The 23,144-nt window shown below is 46.3% G+C and overlaps 1 protein-coding gene across 4 annotated transcripts in view; it reads left to right on the top strand.

The window, feature by feature from the left end:
* Window positions 1–243: 243 nt before the first annotated feature.
* LOC118775968 (transducin-like enhancer protein 4) overlaps window positions 244–23,144 on the top strand; it is a 45,767-nt gene continuing 22,866 nt past the window's right edge. Inside the window, exons 1-8 of one of the 4 annotated variants that reach the window (XM_036525969.1) lie at window positions 244–925; window positions 1,452–1,549; window positions 2,684–2,747; window positions 3,263–3,307; window positions 13,569–13,631; window positions 14,622–14,699; window positions 20,641–20,842; window positions 21,994–22,010. In XM_036525969.1, coding sequence (XP_036381862.1) covers window positions 881–925; window positions 1,452–1,549; window positions 2,684–2,747; window positions 3,263–3,307; window positions 13,569–13,631; window positions 14,622–14,699; window positions 20,641–20,842; window positions 21,994–22,010 — 612 coding nt within the window. In that variant the 5' untranslated portion in view covers window positions 244–880. Of the gene's footprint in view, window positions 926–1,451; window positions 1,550–2,683; window positions 2,748–3,262; window positions 3,308–13,568; window positions 13,632–14,621; window positions 14,700–20,637; window positions 20,843–21,993; window positions 22,011–23,144 lie in introns of all 4 variants that reach the window. The other 3 variants (XM_036525965.1, XM_036525970.1, XM_036525968.1) reach the window with 3 other exon arrangements.

The following is a 23,144-nucleotide window of genomic DNA, read 5'->3' as shown; positions in this document are numbered from 1 at the left end:
CATTGGTTGTCTCTAATACTCGCTCCTCCTTGACGTCTACTGCCTCACCTTCCGGCTTCGCAGGGACACGAGGAACTTGTAGTTGTTAGAGGAATACGATTCAATTGAAGAAGTTACAACATAACGTCAATAGCGACTACATTACCCAGTATCCATTGGGTTCGCTTGCCGTTGTTATGAGTATATGACAGATTTTTAATGACTAGCTGCTTCTAAATTTGGTCAAAGAAGTCACTACAGCAGCCTTGAACAAGAGTACTCGTCGGACACAGCCTCACGTCCATGGGATCTAGACTTTCACTCTTTCAGATTTTGCAAAATGGAAATAATATTAGCAGTGCCTTTTAAAAGAGGAATTTGATCGAGATAAAGAAGTCTTAAATAAAATTAACTGAAAATAAAAACACTGAATTTGGAAAACATACAGCCATTAACACATTGTAGAGAAGAAATAAAAAGGGACAGAAGGAGTACTTTTTAAAAAACGACTGAAGACTGCTGTAACTAAAGGTCGGATGTAAACAGGATTCTTACTAACCAGATCAATGGCCGTTTAACAACCGCATACTCTATTGCTAAGAAACGTTCGGAAATAGCTTGCTAGTTCCAGCTAAAATTGAGGGGGAAACCTGTCGGATTTGTATCAATAGTGACTGCATATCAGAATTTTGAAAAAGAATGTTGGCGCATTATCTGCGAGGACATTCTACAGAATGACACAGAGTGCTGGCGAAGTGTAGAGGACATTGTACTTGGCCAGCCAACGCCGAGAGCAGAGTGTCGACGTGCAAGCGAGCGCCGTCAAATTAATGTACGCCGCATAAGCCATTGTTTTTCCCCCTACTTCGCATATTGTTGGAGGATTAAAAATACGTTTTTGATGATTCGAGACCTGAGCAAGATGTATCCACAGGCACGGCATCCGGTGAGTGTTTCAAAAACAAAGCAAACATCACTCCGCTTGATGGTCCCCACGCGTAATCAGTTTGTATCAGTTTCCGTGCTGTCACCCGCGCAGGACAATCGCTTATACTGTCAAGGCAATGCAGTCTGTTGTCAAAAGCGATTAGCACCGTGCGTGCGTGCGTGTGGTTTCTTTTACTGCCTTGATTTTGTAAAGAGACGATGGGATGCATAAGTAAGTGTTATGGCTTTGAGTGATATGTCGGGTCAGACTTAGCTCCATTGTGGCTTAGAAGGTTGGTTTCTCAGAAATGACGATGCGAAGAAGAAGAGATGAGTTGAGACCTTTTGGTTTGTGGTTTGCAGAGTAAAACACTCTTGTGTTGTGCAGTCGTGTGAGAAACCATAAGATAATCTCACAGATTCCGCGGTCGGCAGGAACACTAGAAGTACAAGAAAAAACCTTACGAAAATTGTTATTTTTTCTTTTAGTAATTTTTTATGCCTCATTCCAGTAAATGTTCTCGGGGCTCCTTTTTAAATTACAGGCACCGCACCAACCCGCCCAGCCCTTTAAATTCACCATATCCGAGTCCTGCGACCGCATCAAAGAGGAGTTCCAGTTCCTGCAGGCTCAGTACCACAGGTAAACTTTGTGTTCTCATTTAAATGTATTCACCAACTGCGTTAAATACGCTTAATGCCGTGTTTTAATTGCTCTTATGACATTTCACAGCGCACTGATGTACATAAATGCCTCCCAGAGATCGACAGTTTCACGCTAACAGCAGTATCTGCTTTTATCCAAACAATAAATCGACCAATCAGTCAACCAATCTGTCAGTAAAATAGAGTTTTTCCCTGGAAATTATGAGACTGTCTTTTTATGTATACATTCTATTCACAGAGTAAAATACAAAATTCAGAATTAGATGTACATTTTGAAAAGAAAGAAAGAAGGAAAGAGAGAAACAAACAAAAAAAATGCATATATCCAAACAGATACAGTCACAGCAAACTGAAGCCCTGTTCCCCAGGCATACGCGGTGTCTGCTGCACGGGTCTCTCTCTTCCTCTTTCTTGTGATGAATGCAGTTTACCACCCAAATGCTGCCTGGCTGCATGAGATGGGGAAACACTGGGCTAATTTGTCATATAAATGTGACATTTATGACACCATGCACTGGCCACATTCCCCCGGGGGTTTCAGCAGGTAATCAACAGGACAGTCGGAAAGGACAGTTTTTAATATTTTTCATTTATTTATTAGCTGCGCTTTGCAAGCTCCGGAGAATACCGAGATGAAGAACGTGTGCATTTACCTGTCTTTATGATGAATAAATTTCTGACATCATAATAATATGCAATAATGTTTAAAAGGCAGGATTAGTATCAGTCTCCTCTTGTGTGTGTGTGTGTGTGTGTGTGTTTGTGTGTATGTGTGTGTATACACACTTTTTTCTTGAGTTCATTTTTGTTATGTGTTGTTTTTTATTTTTATCTCAGGTGTGTGTTTGTAAGCATGTCTTTCTGTGGCTGTGCTTGTGTGAATTTTTCTACTCTACTGGATGCATGTTTGTGTGTGTAGGTGTGTGTCAGGTGGAGATTTGCTGGCAGGTGAGTGTGTGTGTCACACACACGCATATCAGAGTTCAGTATGCTTTTGCAACCCCACCTGAAACATTGTTCTCCGCGATTGCTGAAAAACGTGCGATGTGTCATCTGCCTCCGTGATGTGTGTGTCCCTACAAAAGGTGTTTTTTCTTTTATTTTCCCTCAGCCTGAAGCTGGAATGTGAGAAGCTGGCCAGTGAGAAGACGGAGATGCAGCGGCACTACGTGATGGTGAGAGCCCGCGCGCTGGCTCCAAGAGATCTCCCAGGCACTGTGCCGTAGGCTGAGATGGACGCCCGCTTGCCCTGTGTCCTCTCTGTCGGACACCGCACTACATGCTGCTCACAAACGCATCACGCTTAGCTGCTGTTCGTGTAGACAGTATTAAAATCCAATGGAGTTAAAATGTACGTTCCGCTGGCAAGCGCAAATGGTGGCTGAGTTACGGGGATCACAAAGACTCCCTGTGTCTGTGCAGAGTAAAAATGTCCAAATAGTAGTGGACCCGGTATTGTTCTGTCTTGGCAGCATGATAATTAAGAGAACACGGACTAACATCTAATTTTTGTGTTCAGAAATAATACAGTTTTGCAAAGCATCAGCCTAGAAACAGTACATTTTAAAGCAAGGTTTTATATGATAAAGTTAGAATGTTGTATTTTTTACTTCCAAATGCATCGCTTCCTCGTACATATGTATGAAGCTGTTTCAGTTTTGTCTAAATCTGTGTTTCTTTTTTTTTCTAGTACTACGAGATGTCATACGGACTCAACATAGAAATGCACAAACAGGTATGATTTGGGATTGCGTGTGTGTGTCTATATGTGTGCGTTGGCAGACTGTGTTGCAGTCCATCATGTGGATGCTTATGGCAGCTTTTGTAAATGGCTTGCAGAGGAAAGCTTCTCTGTGGCACAGAGGTGACAGGGAACATGTGATCGGAAGCCCTGATAATGTAAATACTTCTGTCTTTTCTCTCTATAGTGACTGCGGAGGGATTGATTTCTTATTTGCTCTGAAAGAATGGACAGATGTTTTAGCATGAGGCATGTTAAGAAAGCCCGTGTTTGCGGTAATTTTGCGGCTGTTTTGAGGTCACTCTTTTGTGTGAGAGCACAGTGAGACTTTCACTGAGGCTGTTGCTTCTGTCACTGCATGTGAAGCTTCCCTCCTGCGTCCCCTCCATCATTAGCTGTGCCCTCTGACAATGCACTGGAAATAAGGCCAGCTGTAGAACACACACACACAAATATACACATGCACAAATACACACACGCACACAAATAGACACACACAAATATGCTCACACACGCACAAATATGCTCATGCACGCTCACATACACATAAATATATGCACACACAAACTCACGCACAAATATGCACACACACACAGACACAAATACACACACATATGTATATATATAATTTATAATTTAATATATACATATATGTATAATAATTTATTATATTTAGTGTATGTACACACGCACAAACACACACACTCACACATGTACAAACACAAACACACACCCGCATACTTGCGCACACACAAACACTCAAGTTCAGTCTCTGGGGCATAACTTCAAATAACATTCAACCTTTAACCGTGCTGCCAGTATTCCTGGCTGCCAGTATTTGTGGTCTTCCTGGTTGTTGTTAAATTCAAGGTACTATTTGTACGGTTTTGTGTGCATTTAGGAAATCAAGGCTGACGTTTCAGGGGGGCTGAAAGATGATGAGTGAGTTTGAGATTGTAGCGGGCCTGCTGTTTGTGTTCTGAGAATCCCTTTGGTGTTTTGGGAATCAACAGGAATTCTCTGTAGGGTGAGACTGCTTCTCCGTAACCGTAAATAAATAAAGATTATTTTTCTCTCCGTTGTGTGTAAATGTTTTGACCATGTTAAGTGCAACAGTGTTTGGTGTAATGGTGCTCATGTCAGCATTTGTGTGTGTGTTCATTAGTGCTGGATGTGTGGGTTATGATATGACCGCCTTGGCCTGTTTGAGACATACAATAAGTGGGGTTATGCTGCAGCTATAAAAATGTGAGGAGCATCTCAGCTCTGAGTGTGTGAAATCACACCACCTGTGTCAATCTGAAAGATATCCAAGTGCTGTAGGTGTACATATGAGTCTGTGTCAGTGTGTGTATCATTGTTTCAGTGTGTGTATAAATGTGCTTCTGTGTGTATATACGATTGTGTGTCAGTGTGTGTATGAATGTATGTACAGCTGATGGTTTGCGATCACTGCCGTGTTTTGAAGGAGTCTCCTATGAGGTGTAGCTGCAGTGTGAAATTGTGGTTTAAAAAAAATCCTACAGGGGTTTATCTTTTTTTAAAAAATGTTTAATCTCTGTCTCTCATTCCCTCACTCAGTCTATCTCACACGCACACACACGCACACTCTCTCAGACTCAAACGTTCAGATCTTGTCTGTCCTTGTTTGTTGTCAAAGGCAGGCAGGGTTGGTTCCTGTGCTCTCTGGCTGTCCTTGTAACAGGAAGCCGGCAGTAATCCAGAGAGATTGGCCTGCGGCAGAGCAGGACCCAGTTGTGGAGATCAAGTTTGTCTTATTCTCTTCATCTACTCCTGTAAGGGAGGGGGGTGCGGGGCAGGCAGCCCCACAGGACACAGGGGGACACTCTGGTAATTGGTGACCCTGATATTTGAGACGTGCATCTTGGTTTGTCTGATAAAAGCTTTAGTTTGTGTTGACTGCCCCCCTCCTCCCTTCCCTCAGCATTAGAGCTCCCACTGGGACAGGCCCCTATGGCAGCGATGGAGACAGGAAGCAGCTAACGAACAGAAAAAATCTAATCAAATCACATGTTCAAGGATTCATTTGTTGTATGTGTGTGTGTGTGTGTGTGTGTGTGTGTGTGTGAGAGAGAGAGAGAGAGAGAGAGAGAGAGAGAGAGAGAGAGAGAGAAAGCGTATACGTGCTCAGGGAGAATAGGGGGAGTGTTTTGTGGCACTTGTTTGGTCAGAATTGGTGAGAGGTGATTTATGGGAAAGTAAGACCTCGGCAGCGCTAATGATAATGGAGAGCTTCCATAAATGAAATAATATCCTCCATAAAATACTGAATGTCAATCAGAACACTGTGCTCCCCCATTTTGGTCATCAGATTAAAAAGGGTGTCCCTGTAGGATCCCTCCGCCTGCAGGAGGCACTACTCTGAAGGGCTGGGTGGAGTCAGGCAGGGGCGGGGCCTGGCGCGGTGCGAGCGCTGAAATATTAATTGAATAGAAATGAAAGGGCCTGCCTCCGCCAGTCGATGGCAGATGATGATAAATGACATCAGCGCCCCTTTTAGCAAACTGTAATAACCGGCGAGGAGGAGAGCTCTGCGGATCAGCATTAGACCCGATACCCTCTGGTACCGAGTGGATTGCCACTACTGCTTGTTTAGCATTTTCTAAGGGCAATAGGTGCATTGATTTTTTTAACTTACAAGGAAGGGCTCTATTCTCACTATAGAAACGCACTGCGGGTCGTTAAGGAGGAATTGACTGGAGGTGGCCTGACGGGTGTCAGTCACGGAGCGAGCAGAGCGGCGTCGCCGAAGCGTATCGGAGCGGCGAGATGGGGCTCTCAGCAATTTGCTGCTATTAATTTAGCATGCTCGACAGCAAATCAATGGGCGCCACCCCCGCCCGTTTGAGAAAACGCTGTCCGGGGCAGATAAAGGAAGGCCCTGGTCCGCCGAACGGAGGCTCGGCTAATGTGTAAATAAGTGAAGTAGAGGCTGCTCGGCCCGAGGAAGCGGCCAGTAATTAAGTGGTGAGAGGTAATAAACTAAATGCCGCCGGGGGGGCTAGTGATTGATTACGCTGCAGGGCCTTATGTATTTACGCCTTTCTTATTCCAGGGGTGAACGACTCTAACAAGTTGATTAATGGACGATGAAGGGATGCTAATCGCGTAGCGGAGTTTAATACCGACTGATAGGAATTTTCCCGCTACGGGCTGCGGACCCCGACGCTGATTGATTCGGAGTAAATGCAGACGGAAGCTGGTGCCGCAGTTCGTAAATCAAGCGCTCGGGCGTGCGGAGCGGAGCGACGGCACGCAGCGCCGGGACGGGGGGAACGCGGCGGTCGCGGGAGCGTGTCGGGGGGCCGTTTAATAACTTGCCCGCCGCTGATCGTATGTTTCAGAGGAGTCGCTCGCCAACAGACAGGAAAGGCGACGTGAATAAAGAGAGTCAGTTTTAAAGGTCCTCATGTTCACGTTATTAATAACATGTTCATGTTATTAAAACAGACAGACGGCCGTATCGTACTGTAGGGAATGCAAGGGCTGCAGTGGAAAATGGATCTGCTTTAGCTCTTGTTTGGCAGTGCGTCTGACCCTTTTACTGGACAAGCTGCTCACATCTAAAACAAAATGTGATCGGTATGCAGGTCAGCAAAATAGGAGCATTGAGACGGTGAGACAGTGAAACAGTGAGACATCTCAGTGTGTAATTCTGTTCCAAGATGATGATTGAAATCTAACTAGTTAGATCTAAATATTTAATTATAAATATATGTTAATGAATATGATAATTATACATATATTAATAAACATTATATATGTATATATATTATACAAATATACATTATAAAGAGTTCCAGTGTCCTATAGTGTTGGATTTTTCTGTCTTTAGCTGTTGTAATCATTATTATTCATTGGAATAACTTTAATATGAAACCCTATTGAATTCACGTTTTGTAAGTCGCTCTGGATAACAGCGTCTGCCAGGTGAATAAATGTAAATGTGAATGTGACTTCCTTGAGCCAATCAGCAGCGTTGCCTCCATGTTAGCAGCTTCGCGATTTGGAGGAGGGCTTGCCTGGGAGGGAGGGGGGTAATCTGGATTTCGGAAATCTAATCACCAGGGCTGCTGATGCGCAGTCATCTTTATTTATGTAAACAGCAGTAAACAGGCATGCAACTTCCAGCTATTTATTACAGAGAGCTTAAGACAAACCGGGTGAGGGGGGGTTGTAAACCGCTTTTACGACTTACAACTCTGAGCGCGGGAATGTGGAATGAGGGAGCGTCCGCGCATTCCCCTGCTTTTGCTGTGGGATTGGATTAGTTTAGGGATTATGGCAAAGTGGCGGTGATAGCCAATCATTCATTATTCATGTGCCGGGGGGGGGAGTTGGGGTCGTGTGAAACAGTGTGGGTTGTAACAGCGGTCGCAGAGTAGGGCTCTGTTTTGAGGGGTGCATTTCTGTGAACCCTGCTCTCTCTCCCCCAGCACTATGTAATACAAGGCCCTACCTCAGAGAAATGCCTTTGCATCTATTTTGTCTCCTTCCTTAAACAGCCTCTTTGGTTTCCTCTTTGCATTATTTTCTTTTATTTATTTGATTGTGCGTGTGTTTGTTTTCCTGCCCCCTTGAGTCCCAGGCGGGGGTCTGGGAGGGGGAAATGGCTAATTGAAGATGTCTGTTTACAGATGGCTGTAATTTGTGTCCGATTGAGTCCCAGGGGCGGGCGGAGCCAGCAGGTAACGGTGGCGTAGCGGCGGCCTGTTTCCTGTGTTTTTATTTCTGCGGCGTGTTTACTTGGAGCGCTGAGCTTCTGCACGTAGAGCCGTCGGGAGTGCTGTCGCTGTGGACGAAAAAGCTCCAACGCCCTCAGTCACACGGCACGTACACATATCCCCTCCGCACATACACATATGCTAACACACAGTAGCACACACTAACACACACATGCACACGCACACACACACACACACACAGAGCCATGTCTTATTTCAACAACTATGGAATATCCAGAATTTCGTGCCAAGGCGGTGCCCTGTCAGCTCCCTCTCTTGTTCCTCTGGATTACATGCCTTTTAGTGTCATATCAGTGAGTTCCTCTTAAAGGTGATCGGATCTGTAATTTGACCATATTCTGACTTTGATTTCTGGGACTCTTCCTCAGCAGAATTGCTAAATTGTGTAGTTGGCCTCTTTAATCCTCAGCCTTATACACTTTTTGGCAGGATGAGATTTTGGTGGCAGGATTCTGCACATATTGGTGGGGGGCCTTGCAGGCATGGACATAAACATGTCATTTCCATGCAGGGATTACAGGATTTTACTTTCTGTTATATATATATATATTTTTATTTTTACTTTTTTTTGGACCAGGGCCAGGCAGGGGTTGTGAGATATGAGGCAGAGATTTGACCTTGATTGACTGCAGCGTGACCAGGTCTAAAAGGCTTTCATAATGGCGCGGTGGTCTGGCTGCAGGGTCAGAACACAGGGCTTACCAGGCTGTCGGCGCAACACAGGAGCTGTTAACTCGATTAGCCAATAGGATTTGGAGATTGAGTACGGCTGATAGGGTGCTTACCCTGCTGGTCCTGTGCTGAGTAAGGAGCCAGGCTGCATTGTGCTGTGGGGCTCAGGAAGGGGAGGTTCTGAAAGGGCCTTCCTGGCACTTTTAGGGCAGCCAGGCTCTGTGGAAGATGGTTTCTCTCCCGGGAGTCTGTTCCTGCATTTGATTGAGCTTGCAGCGTGGTGAAAAGAGACGTCAGTGATTGTGTCAGGAAAGGCCAGCTGTTAACTGTATCTTATTCATGTCTGTTGTATGTAGACCATGCAAGGTTTGACTTGTGTGTGTGTGGTCGTGTGTCTGTGCATGTATATGAATGTGTGAGTGTGTGTGTGTCTGTGTGTCTGTGTGTGTGTGGTCGTCTATCTATGCATGTATTTGAATGTGTGCGTGTGTGTGTATGAATATGTGTGTGTGCGCGCATGCACGCGTTTGCGTGTGTTTGTGTGCACGTGCATTTGTGTCATTCTGAAGGGTGGGGTGTTCTGTGAGTGTCCTTTTCTGAAAACGGAGAACACATGATAGTAATGAATGCTCCTCCCACCATGTCTCAGAATCATAGCAGGTAAATTAGGGCACAGGTGTGTCTATGTGACAGACGTTCAGGTGGGATTTTGTGTGAAAGACATTCAGGTGGGTGTCTGTGTGATGGGCGTACAGATGTGTAGGAGGATCTCTCTAACAGATGTACAGGTGTGCTGTGAGTCTCCATGAGACGGGTGGGATTCCGCAGCACTGGGGATATTCAACCAGGCATCATTTAACAGAGGCCGTTTGAGGCTAAGCAATTATAGCAGATGATTCATCTGTGTGTGTGTGTGTGTGTGTGTGTCTTTGTGTGTGTGTGTGTGTGTGTGTGTGTGCGTGTGTGTCCGCATTTGTGTGCGTGTGTGTCCGCATTTGTGTGCGTGTGTGCGTACGTGTGTGTATGTGTGTGCAAGTGTGTGTACGCGCGTGTGTGTGCGTACACATGAAAGTGTGTGTACGTGTGCATGTGCGTGTGCGTGTGCGTGTGTGTGTGTGTGTGTGTGAGAGTTCTCCCAGACGGGACTCCTCATTATCTCACAGGACCAACGCCTGCTTCAGTCTCCTCTGTGAAATTCTCCATTTGAAGTTCACATCACCACTTGACAAAACAGAGCATAATGTGGCGTAGAGTTCACAAGCAAAAAACGGCTCGGCACTGGCAGGGCGATTAAGGATGCCAAGGCCTAATTACAGCAGGCTCGTTAGTGCACTGCTGATAAACTCTGCTGCCATTTCTTCCCTCTCAAGCTAAAGCAGCCTTCGTCTACACAATATGTGTGTGTGTGTGTGTGTTTCTGTGCATGTGTGCTTGTTAAGAGAAAAAAACAAGGCTTTCGAGCACCAGCATTCCTCAGTAACATAATTGCTCTGCTTAAATTTACATCCCCTATAGTTAGACAATCTTGCATGTTAATGTTCCCCTGGGTAAAATAAGCATGTTCTTTCTTAAATGCAAATCCCAGTCTTTTGTAAGTGTGAGATGAAAACGCTGTGTTACAGGGGATCTGTGCATTGTTGCGCCACGGCCCTCTATGCTTTGCATGACTAAATTCTTTGTGTGTGTATTAACTGCACTCTGGATGGCTTTAAATAATGTAACGAATGCTAAGCAGTCATTCAACAGAAAGGACCAGTGCAGTTTTGACAGTTTCTCCTGCAATATGTATGAGTTTGGAAGCGTTCACTTCTCTTAAGGGAAGGCGGTCTGGGGCTGCAGTCAGGCCTTTAACGAGGCGAGTGTTATGTGTGTATATATACGGTGCGAGTTGTGTGTGTGTGTGTGTGTGTGTGTGTGTGTGTGTGGGTTCTCTGTTGGTGGCTCATTTTACTAATCTGGGCTCTGTGTTAGTTACTGAGGTTTGAAGTAAGAGGGGGCTAACCCTGTGACTAAGGGAGACAGTGGGATGGAGAGAAGGAGGGATGGAGAAACAGCAGGATGGAAAGATGGATGTCCTGTGACTCTGGGGTACACAATAGCAGGTCACACTCCTAATGGCTGTTTCAGGGAAAATGATTCCCTTTAAAATGCTCTTATGTGCTGGAGTTATTTACTCCTTTTACAGGAAATGATATGACAAAAGCGACACTAACCGCACTGGACCGGCCACGTCTCCCAGGGAATAAAAGGCCCTTTATGTCGGCTCATTGTTGCAGCTGCTAACAGTATCGATTCTTATCCTGCCTGCAAATCGGCTTGAGTCGCCACGGCGACATTAATCACCCCCGTACCACTCCCCACTGTGTGCTCATTTAAAAAGAGAGAAAAAACAGTGAAGGGGGGGGGTGACTTGTGCTCCTGCCCCTGCTCCGCTCTGCGTTTGACTCCGCGCCCTCACGCTGGCGGGGGTTTGCCGAGCCGCCGACGCGCGGATTACAAATCTCTATTCCGACCACGTGACGCGCAAGTTTGAGATCCATTGTCTAAGCGGCAACCGTCGGGACGCCGCCTGAATTTCAAGTGGATGAATGAAATTCAAATGCGTCGCGTGGCAGAGCCGCTCCGTCGCCGTTCCCCCCTGTGTGCGGTGCTTCCTTTCAGCTCGCCTTTCCTGATCTTCCAGAGCTGGGAAAAACATCTCTGATGAATCTGCCGCGCGCCCTGAAGCTGTCTGTCTGCTTCTCATCAGAGCTGGAGCTGCGCTTCGCTGAACAGAGGAGAGGATTTTAATAAAAGCTTCGCCCACGGCGGTAATGCATCATTTTAGACCCCTAATTACATTACAATGACAAATACCAATAGTGACAACAGCAATAACCTCCATCCTGTAACGCCAGCGCGCTCGGTGGAGCAGGGGGAACAGTTGGGGGCTCATAGCCGTTTTATTTAGGCCACGTCTAAAAAAAAAAGATCTTTTTTTTCCATTATGATATGTAGGGTTTTCTTTTGTGACGTGATTTCTCCAGGGCAGAAGAGGGATCAGTGGATTGGTTTCTGGGGAAACCCGAGCTATCCCAATCATTCTTATTGCTAAACCGGCCTTTCCTCACGGGTTTCCATGCGGCTTTCGGCAGCATTTGCGTAAGCCAGCTGTAATCGTACTGCAGCACATAAACCCTGCACCGAAGCGGGTTGGTGTGTGAGTGTGGGAACCGGCGCACCTACGCCGGTCATGACCTGTCTCCAGCCAGAGCGGTTGCTGGGCAGTGTTCACTGCCGTTACAGAATGTAACTGTCACTCAGATTAAGGGGCGGATGTGGTAGCTGTCTTCGATTTTGTTGTGATGGGGGACTCAGGTGGAACGTTCAGATATGTCATACAGTCATAAGTGATTCAGCCTCAGACGAAAGGCTGGCTGGGATCTGAGATGTACAATGCTTCCTTTTGCTCTCTGCAAACACTACACTTTCAGATGACTGGCCTGAGTCATATTTATCAATGGGTAGTAATTAGGGCCAGAGTGATCGACAGGTTAATCAGACCATTGATAGCTTTGCTTGTTAAGAGTTTTTACATTTGAGAATAATAATGTTTTAATAATTTAAAGATCAATATTATTGGTCATGTGTTTTTGTGGATCCCCGAGGGTGGCCCTAAACCTGATGGGCAAGATGGGCAAGTGTGGACCAGCTGTGTTGTAGAGAGGTCTGTAGCACGTTATTGTGTCAGATCAGAACTGAGCTGCCGGCATGGAACTTCATTATTGAAAGTGAACCACAGGCAATTAGTCGGAAGATTAAGCAACTAATGGCAAAAAAGTTAATCAATTAAAAAGATGTAATTAATCACCCAACAGCCCTAATAATCAGTTAATACATGACAGGTCATCTACTTAAAGGGGAGGAATTTCCCGTTGAGCTGCTGAGTTGTGTGTTTCTCTTCCTCTGTGCTCGGATTCAGCAGGGGTTACTTTGTTTCTGAGGTGTTCAGATTAGCAGGTGATCAGCAAACTGAGAAAAATGCATTTCGACATATGACAGATCCCTTCAGCGATGGTTGAATCACTCTCAGGCGGGTCTACATACATTGTGTGTTCGAATCCTGCACTGCCTAGACCTATTTGACCTGCTGTTACTGCAGGACAGCTGACAGCCTAACACACTAGCTGTGGTCTGGCCTGTCAAGACATCCAGTGATGACTGTGTTCTGAACTGATACTAACGTATGCGCAGTGGCAAATCAAGAGCAGTGGGTGATTGACACTCTCAGTCAGTATTTACAGGGTGTTTCACCAGATGTAAGAATGAATGCAGGTTGCAGGCCTGGTATAGCTTGGTAGAGATAGGCTAGCTGATAGCACACCAGGGAAACCGACATTGGTGGGTCCTAAAATGGTTTGCCTTTGAACCGTGATAAAAAGCTTACTGCCCTTTAAATACCTTACATTCAAAAAGAGGAGAATCAATATCCAGAAGTCTCGGTTTTCTCAATATAAATTAAAGTCAGTTTCCTTCCTCCTGAGTGTCTACAACTGACCCTACCTTACTGATGAACTCTGTGCTCTGTATTGGTAGTGTTAGGTCCATGTTCAGGCTGCTGTATGCTATTCTAGATTGTAAAAGAGGAATCCATTTAGTAACATTAGAGAGGCAAAAACATTCCTAGAGTGAAACACACCTGTATATTTCTCTGGTGCTCAGCAGGGAGGGCAGCGTTTGCACTCTGATTATTGGGGTTTCCTTAGTGTGGGATGTCTGCAACTCTAGCTACTGTCAGCAGTGTGTGAGTTGACGTGTGTGTATCTGTGTCTTTGCAGGCGGAGATTGTGAAGAGACTCAATGCCATCTGTGCCCAGGTGATTCCGTTCCTGTCCCAGGAGGTAAGAGACCAGCAGTGGGGACAGATCATGTGATCATCACAGCTCCAGACAGAGGCTGGATTTTAGATAAGAGTGTGACTTTGTGATCATTTGAACCTGAGAGTCAGCTGCTGTTGGACGTACAGTGTCTCGCAGGGCATAGAAGCACTTTAATCTTACCATATTCTTACTTTTTCCTCATTCATTTGATTCTGTGGCTTGTATACATCTGTGGGAGGTCTGTTGAAAACATCTGTATGAATTATGAAACTCCCAAAGTTTAGTCTGATTACTGGTTGGTTTCCACATTCTATACTTTACAGTATGAATTAGTGTCTGTGAAAATATATTATTACAAAAATTGTTTTTTGAATGAAACTAAAACAGGCAAAGGGTTTTGGAATTAGGACATTTGGTAGAGAATATTTTCATATACATATAATGACTGAAGACATATTGATAATCAAATAAAAAGGGTTTGTTATGTATTACTTTGCGTCAGAGCACCTCACTCTGTGCTCTATTTAAAAGTGAAAGAGCAGAGGAGATGGAAGGAGGGATGAGGAAGGAGAGCGGTGAGATGAAGGATCAGTGGTGTATCACTCTCCCGGTGAAAGCCGCTGCTTTTTGATTTTGAATATAGATTATGACACAACATGACGCAAAAAGATTATCTCTCCCTAATGCTCCAGGTTTAAATCCACAAAGCCTCCGTTGGGGTAATACATTGTGCACTTAATAAATATCCTGAAATAAGATCTGTAGGAAGAGAGTGGTGATAATCCCAGGCCCTGGCTGAGATGAAAGAAGTGTTTGTCTCGCTGGTTTCTGCAGGAGTGGCGCACATTGGAATAAATGAAATGAGATTAATGCAGACGCTGGTGCTGGTGGAGACAGGATCTCAAAGGCTAATGGGAAACAGTTTGTTCCATGTGAATTTATTTATCTGGCCCTGTCTCACTCCCCCTCTCCCTCCCTCTCTAACCCCCCCCAACCCCCCCCCCTTCGAAGCAGCATCAGCAGCAGGTCGTCCAGGCTGTGGAGAGGGCAAAGCAGGTGACCATGGCTGAACTCAACGCTATCATCGGGGTACGTGAGCTCTCCTGGACTATATTTATTATTATTTTATTCTATTGGAGCATTCCATTTCTGGAGCGAGGTGGGGGAGTGGAGTGGGGTGGTGTGGTCAAGGTGGGAGGGGTGGCGGGGGGGGGGGGGGGGGGTGTAGATGTTCTCCTGTGGTTAAAACTGAGGAGAGTTTGGAGCAAAGAGGATCAGGCCCATTAGTATCATTAGTGTTTGTGGGACTGCAGCTGGAAGTTTCAAACATACACACACACACACACACACACAGCAGTAATTATTTAACAGAAATAATTCTACCATCCTGAAGCCTCCAGTGACAGCTTCAGTTTTTCAATGGAAGTGCATCTCCCTGGAAAGCCATGTGTGAGGGGTCTGCACATACTGAACATGTGTTTGGAAGGTTCACTCTCAGAGCAAGTGACAGGTGGCAGAAGCTGGGTTTCCTTGGAAACGCATCAGGTGCACGACTGACAGAGAGGTGGACCCGTGACCGGGCGGGCACAGGTGTGAACTCTGGACAGGGCCCTGCTGCTGTGGTGCTTAAGCGCCATCACTGCTGTGACTATTCAGCTCTGCGTCTGGCTCATATGTGAAAACCAGTCCATAGGAATGACATCACACAAGGGCTCAGGACCACTGGGATTGGTTCTGGATCCGGTAAGGCCGAGGTGTTGTGGCCGAATAAACAACGAGCGTGGTTTCAGTCCTTTCTTCATCCTTCTGCGTCTCTCAGTGCCGTGGGAACGGACACTGAGGGAGCAGGGTTTTCTGTTTGATGACACAGTGATGACAGCTGTCACTTACCTGGAGGGACAGGAGAGCCTAATCCTCACAGCGACTGTCTGTCTTTCTCACACTGTCTCTCTCTCTCACTTTCCTTCTCTTTCAGTTCAGTTCAGTTTAATAACCTTTAATGTCAAATACTGTATACAACTGTATTGAGGAAGTTGAACAAACATTGATACACAGATTTTTTTTGTCTTATTATTTTTCTGTTCATATCCAAAGCATTTGAAATGACAATTATTTGGTTACTGTGCAAAGTTGTGTGTTTGATCACCAGATTTCAGTCTGTTTGTGTGGAGGAGACAAGCCCTGTTCCTGGATCCATCTGGGTATAATCACCTGCAGTGGTTTACTACAATTTGGGCCCACCACAAGGTCTCTCTAAAAGGACCTTCATAAATGGGAAATGACAGAAAAACGTCAGGAACAGATGTGTGGTGTTTTTGCTCTAACTAGTGTGTTTGTGCCTCTTGAAGGCCACTTTGAATTGAGTTTGTACTGGAATGTAGCTCTCTGCATTTCTCTGATTGATCAAACTTCCTGGACACAAAGCCATGATGCTGGAATTCCTGTGTCTATTATTAGGCAGAGAGGGGTGTTTTTATTTGAGAAAACTGTGAGAGGCAAGATGGAAGAGGCACTGCTGTGATCTGAAGTCATTCTCCAGCCCTCTTTCACACAGCAGGGAGAATATACGCGTTTTACATTTTCCTCATTCATACGGTCTGTGTGGTTCTCTTGAGAATCCTTGCTGGTGGCATTTTGTGGCAGGTTGGGGAGAATTATCATCAGTTTTTATGCGCAGTAACAGCCCTTATTGGCCTTTGCTTGCGTCTGGCCGTGTTGAGAGCTTTCAGAGTGATTGCTCAGAGAAAGTTGTGAGGAGGTAAACGTGATTAAAACACTCATGCCTGAGTGCAAAGGCGAAAGAGGCTCATTTACTCCCTTCCTCCTGCTGCTCCAGCAGAAATATTAAAACTCGATGGCTCTACATTTCCTCAGTGAGGAAAACACTGTCTTTTAATGGGCTTGAGCTCCTAATTCAGAGCTCTGTCCACCGCAGCGCCCAGTAAACGCGTGTGGATGTTACTTATGTAAGCTGAAATAAGTGAGCGTAATTGTTACGCTGTCCCGGCGTGGAGTTGCTCTCCTGCGTTTCTGTCGCGGCGGGTGGAAGAGCTGTTTGCACAGAGCGCCGCGGCGCCGTGGAGGCGCTTCGGGAGGGATGGAGCATGTCCTCTGGAAGTGGCGGGAAGCGTGCCAGTTTGAGGCAGAACGGCGAGGGAGGTGGGGTGCGTCTCGCACGGAAAAGCGCTGACGCTCTCAATGTCTGGCTCTGCGGTGTGTGGGAGATGCTTTGGCTCCTAGGAGCCCCGCCTGCACAGGGGCTCTGTAACCCAAACCTGCCACGTGGGACCCAGCCCCAGAACCCACTGGTCCAGAGCTCTGACCAATACTGTACTCTGCTACCCCTCATATTCTGCTTTTGAAAGAAAATGGCATGGTCAGAAATCATTTATTAATATTTGTGTTTATGCCTTTTATTATTTTTCATTATTCGGTTAGCTGGTATTCTTATTTAATGAGCCAATTCAGGTTAATTACTTGCACAGGAATACAACAGCAGCAGCTCACCTGGGAATCCATGCAGCATCCTTTGGATTGTAAGGATTTGCTCCTCACAACTACACCACAATGTTGCTCTTCATCACCACACCATACTGCTGCCCAGCTCCTTACTACTACACCACTGAACCAAAATGAACCAAATTAGAATTGTTTGCTTTTTTTCCAATGAAAAATTTTATAATAATTTTATTTCTGAACAAAATTAATCCCTGATCAGAGTTTAGTTGATTAATCTACCCTTTGAAACTTTCAGTCAGTTTATTGCAATATAAAAACTGGGTTCCCTTTATGAGTGGGACTGAAAATTGTAAATGTTTTTGCTGTGATGCAGCCCATCTTGATGTACATGGATAGAGAGGTACAGAACAGAAGCTGGAGAATATCACAGTGGCCTTGGAGGAATGGCTACCGTCTGTCTGTCAAGGAGATGATCTGAAGCACCCTGAATGAAGAGCTGTGTCTGCAGCTGTGCCAGCCAGGCTCTTTTGGGTGTCACATACCCGTGGGGGGTGGGGGGGGGAGCATGTGCCTGCTCCCTGTCCAATGTTAACACACACACACTCTCACACACACACACACACACACACACACACACACACACACACACACACACAAACACAGCAGACTGTGTATCTGGTATCTGGCTGGAGTGTGATGCTGGCAGTGAGCTCCTCTGTGATCCTCTCTAGGGGAGCCAAACCTAAACTGGCCAGATGTCTGCTCTAGTGCAGGTGAATGGAGGGTCAGAGTGCAGCCTCTATTCAGCTGTTAATGATCCAGTCATTACTGTAATTGCTGTGGGCGCTTATCTTCATTAAGAGTAAGCCCATGCGTGCCAGTGAAGCAGCGAATATGCCAGATTATCGACCGTGCTCAGGTTACTGGGGTAACCGGGTGTTAGGTGCGCAGGTGCTGCCAGAGTCAGTCCTGTTATTTAAAAACGTGGACCACGGAAACACGGACATGCGGACGGATGGACCGTGGACCATGGACCATTCATTTAGATGAACAGAGCTGTTCGGGCGGTGAGCAACAGTAAAGAGCAGTGTGTTGTAGGAAGAAGGATGCAGGGCATGCAGCTTTGGGGTTGCAAGTTTAAATCAGGTTGGGGCACAGCTGCTGTTTCTGTGAGCACAGCGCTTTAGGTGAGATGCTTCAGTGAAAATGAGCTCTGTCCCAGTATCCCTTGGAATGGTGTAGTGATGTGCTGGGAACTGATTGGGACACTAGAGATTATTTTTGTCTTTAGTACAGTTTTTTATTTGTTTCAGCACATGCATTTAATGTGCAGGAATTTCACATTGAATGGACTTGTACTGGCTTTCTAGGTATGGATTGAACCATGAAGTATTGTAAAACAATGCTTGCAAGGAAATAATATTCATTTTCACAGTTGGTAACAAACTGTTGAACAGGATAAAAATAAATAAATGCTGAATTCTGGGGGGAATTAACTTCCTGGTTAGGGTTGTCTCTCTGTCAAACAGACAGGCCCAGATCCAGTCTGCATTTCCAGTAGACAGACAGGCCCAGATTGAGGGGTGGCTCTTATTTGCAGAGGCTCTGGTGCGTTCTCCTCCATTAGGCAGTGCAGAGAGGATGTAGTTTATTTAATGGAATGACTCACACGCTGGGAGGAGTAATGGGTTAGGGGCAGGCCAGCAGGCGTGAAGGACACTCACTAATATGCGCTCAGCCCCACCCCCAGGGGGGACGGCCTGCAAAGAAGCTTTACCCTCACTGCTTTGTTTGATTGGACTGTGGGCTGTGGGGTGGGGAAAGGCAGGCCCGAAGGAGGCGGGGTTCTGTTCCTGTTGCAGTGAAAGCCGCACTGGAGATGATGGACTCCCTTCACTGTCCTTCTTCACCTGTCTGTTATCTACAGGAAAAAGGAAAGAGAGAGAGGGGGAATGAGAGAGAGAGAGAGAAAGAAAGAGAGAGGGGGAATGAGAGAGAGAGAGAGAGAGAGAGAGAGAAAGAAAGAGAGAGAGGGTAAATGAGAGAGAGTATGGCGGAGAGGCAGGGAGGCCCTGCAGGAGGTGGTGCAGATGGATGCCACTTGTCAGCCTCTGGTCCCTGGGTCTCTGGATCCATGTGTCACATGTGATCTGAGTCAGTACTGATGTTCCTGCAGATCTACAGCCAGCACAGCCTGGGGGGCCATTGGAGGGCTTTAACTGTAGCTCTGCAGCCAACAGAATAAACAGAGGGAGAACCATCCCCCCCATCACTGCACACACATTACACACTACACTGCTGTCTCTGTGCCATACAGTGACACACACACCCTCACACTCAAACACCTGCACAAACAAATACATATACACACCTGCGTACACACACACACACACACACACACACACACACACGCACACACACATCCACATACCGTTCTCCCTTGCCATCTCTCTGTCTGACAGTAGTTAGCACAGCTCTCCATTCCCTCTCGCTCTCACTCTCTCTCTCTCACTCTCCCTCTCTGGTAAAACAGGCTTTAAACGCTCGTCAGCAGGCCTAGTGGAGCGGCGCGGCCGCGGTCAGAGCAGCGTGCAGGCATGGCGAGCAGAGAGGAGAGCGGAGGAGCACGGGGGCAAGCCTCCAGCTCTTCGTTCAGGCAGCACTAAACGTGCACAGAGTGCCCAATTATTTCTGCATTATTGAGCCGGCCTGCAGGAGCGCCCCAGACGCGCTACATTAGATTTTCTTTGGTAATTTGCTCAAGTACCGCTGAGGACACTTAAAGGGCCTAAAATGGTGACTGCAGCCCGCTTCCTTTCTGGGCTATTAATTCATCTGTTTCTCCTCTCTCTCCCGCTCGCTCGTTCAATCTCTCTCTCGCTCACTCTTTACCCCCCACTTGTCCTCTCGCTCCCTCTCTCTCTATCTCTCTCCATCTTTCTCTCTCTCTCTGAAATTATCTCTTGCCCGTGTACTGTTCCATGGTGCTGAAAATGTGTTTTTCCACTAACTCTCAAATATTATATTTTCGCCTCAACCGAGTCTCTTTCAGGGACTGTTTCATGCCAGTAGGCCTTTCCCTTGCCCTCTAAAAATCCTAGAGATTTAGAGGGGGATTACTCTAAAGCACTCTTAGCAAGTGTGTTGGTCACAGTGTATTACCTGTGGCAAACTGAACATTTAATAGCATTAAATACCCATTTTCCCTACCACATTGTTGAGGCATTGCAGGGTGGAAAAGCCTGTAAGTCTGTACAGACGTGGTATTTTTTGGCTATTAGAATATAAGGCAATCACACAGGATAATGAAAGTGTGCGGGATATATTGTTTGTTTGATTTTAGTGTATTTACGTTTATATGTTTTGTAAGTTTGCATAGGTATATAGATATGTGTAGGTGTGTATAGGTATGCGAAGATATACAGAGGTATGGGTGCATAGAGTATTGTGTGTGTGTAGACATGCATGTGTGTAGTTGTGTGTAGGCATATATGGATAGGTGGATGTAGGTCCAGGTGTGCACAGGTGTGGGTATGTGCAGGTTGAACATCTCCTCTCTCTCTCACAGCAGCAGCAGCTCCAGGCTCAGCACCTGTCTCACGGTCACGCCCTGCCGGTGCCCCTGACCCCCCACCCTGCCGGCCTGCAGCCATCCACCCTCACTCCAGTAGGGGGCAGCGCAGGCCTCCTGGCCCTCTCCAGTGCCCTCGGAGGACACCCCCAGCTGCCAATCAAAGATGAGAAGAAACACCATGACAACGAACACCAAAGAGGTAATGGCGCTCCCAGCCCCCCCGCACCTTTTACACAACTGTCCAAGAGCACAAACATGCATCCAGCCTCCACGCCAGCAGCCTTTCTGCATGCCCCATCTCAGTCAGTACCTGGAGGAGGGGACAGAGAGGTGGACACAGAGGGGCTGCTGGGATGGGCGCAGGGTGGACCCCTCCCCAAACGGCGGTGCAGAGAGGCGTGAGGGCCTCATGGGGGGCATGTTTCTCTGGAGCGGTTAATTGCCATGGAGAAGCGAGCAAAAGGAAGCTGTAACGTCCCGCTCATAACGAAGAACACACTGATTAAGGACACAGTGCAGATGGTACAATTTACTTTAAAAAATGCTTTCTAGTCAACGAAACGTTGCGCATATGCAAATCCGCCAATTAGCGAAGCGTTTAATTACAGAGGGTTTCCTTTGTAAGTAACAGCTTACTGCACAAACATGTCAGTTTTAGGGCTTGTTTATTGTCATGAAAACAGCACCACATCCACTGTCAACAAAGCAGGCTCCTGCAGTGGGAAGGAGGATTTCTCCATGTAAACCCATCCTGACTGTAATCGTTTGTGTCATAGCAGGACACTAAGTGAAAAGTTAGCAGTGTGTCACCCGGTGTCTGTGTGCATACTTGTGCATGGATACAGCTGTATGTGTGTGTGTGTGTGTGTTTTTGCTTGTATTTGTGTGTGTGTGTGTGTGTGTGTGTGTGTGCGCGCGCGCGTGTGTGTGTGCACATGTTCAAGCATTTGTATGTGATGCTATATTTCCTGTGTCCACATGTTTGCCTGTACCTGTATGTTTGGTTGTGTGTGGGTGTGTTTTTTCTTGTACCTGTGTGTGTGGTTGTGCATATTCTTACATTTGTATGTGATGCTATGTTTCCTGTGTCCACATGGAGCTGTCACTCTTTCTCTGACGGTCCCCGGTGTTCTGATGACGCCTGCTCTGCCAAGCTCTGCTGCTGCTCAGACTGTCAAACTAAATTGTCTCACACTGTGGTTTCTGTCCTGCACCATCATATTCACACAGAATATTAAATGTCTGTGAATATTAAATGTCTATGAATGAGCTGATTACGCCTTTAATTTTTGGACAGAATTAACGTCTTCATTTTTCTCTCTCCTCATGTGGTGACCTGCTTCCCTGCAGACAGAGACTCAGTAAAGGTGAGTGTTAGCGTTCTCTTCTGAAGGACAAAGAACCACATTCACACACTTTCACACAGAACTGCATTCACACACTTTCACACAGAACCGCATTCACACCCTTTCACACACAGAACCGCATTCACACCCTTTCACACACAGAACCGCATTCACACACTTTCACACACAGAACCGCATTCACACACTTTCACACACAGAACCGCATTCACACCCTTTCACACACAGAACCGCATTCACACACTTTCACATGCAGAACCGCATTCACACCCTTTCACACACAGAACCGCATTCACACACTTTCACACACAGAACCACATTCACACCCTTTCACATGCAGAACCACATTCACACACTTTCACACACAGAACCACGTTCACATGCAGAACCGCATTCACACCCTTTCACAGAGGACCGCAATCGTGTGTGCGTGTGTGTGTGTGTGTGTGTGTGTGTGCGCGTGTGTGTGCGCGTGTGTGTGTGTGTGTCTGAGTGAGAAAGTATGTGTGTATGAATGAGTGAATATAAGTGAGTAAGTGACTGAGTGTGTGTTATAGAGTGAGTGAATGAGTAAATGAGTGCAAATGTGTGTATGTGAATGTGTGTGTGAGTGAGTAATGAGTAAATGAGTGTGAGTGACACAAATCTCTCACGCTGTCTCTCAGAGGTGCTTGTTTGGCCAGGGTGCAGCACCGGGGTTTGGCAGCAGTGTCAGGTCATTAGATTCCAATGGCTAGTGATAATTAGACCTGCAGCTTAAGTTGGCATAACCCTTTAAAACTATATGCAAATACAGGAACAGATGAACATGAATTAACTTGTGGTTAAAGGTGTCTCCCTGGAGGGTGTGTGTGTGTGTGTGTGTGTGTGTGTGTGTGTGTGTGTGTGTGTGTGTGTTGGGGGGCTGTGCACTGGCATAAGGAGGGGGTGGCACTGCTGTGTCCTGTCTGGACCAGGTTATGGTGCCACCAGCAGGTTTAGGTCTGTGACCTCATTGTGTGTGTGTGTGAGGGAGGAGGACTTTCTGAAGCTTAGACGGAATTAGCATTTCATCGACTGACTATATTTATACAACAGGAAAATGAAAATGAAAACAATTGCTTTTGTATTGACGGTGCGTCAGTGGGATGACGGCTA

This window comes from Megalops cyprinoides, chromosome 4 (assembly GCF_013368585.1).
Source record: "Megalops cyprinoides isolate fMegCyp1 chromosome 4, fMegCyp1.pri, whole genome shotgun sequence".
NCBI classification, from domain to species: Eukaryota; Metazoa; Chordata; class Actinopteri; order Elopiformes; family Megalopidae; genus Megalops; species Megalops cyprinoides.
This window is presented reverse-complemented; position numbering and strand designations above follow the sequence as displayed.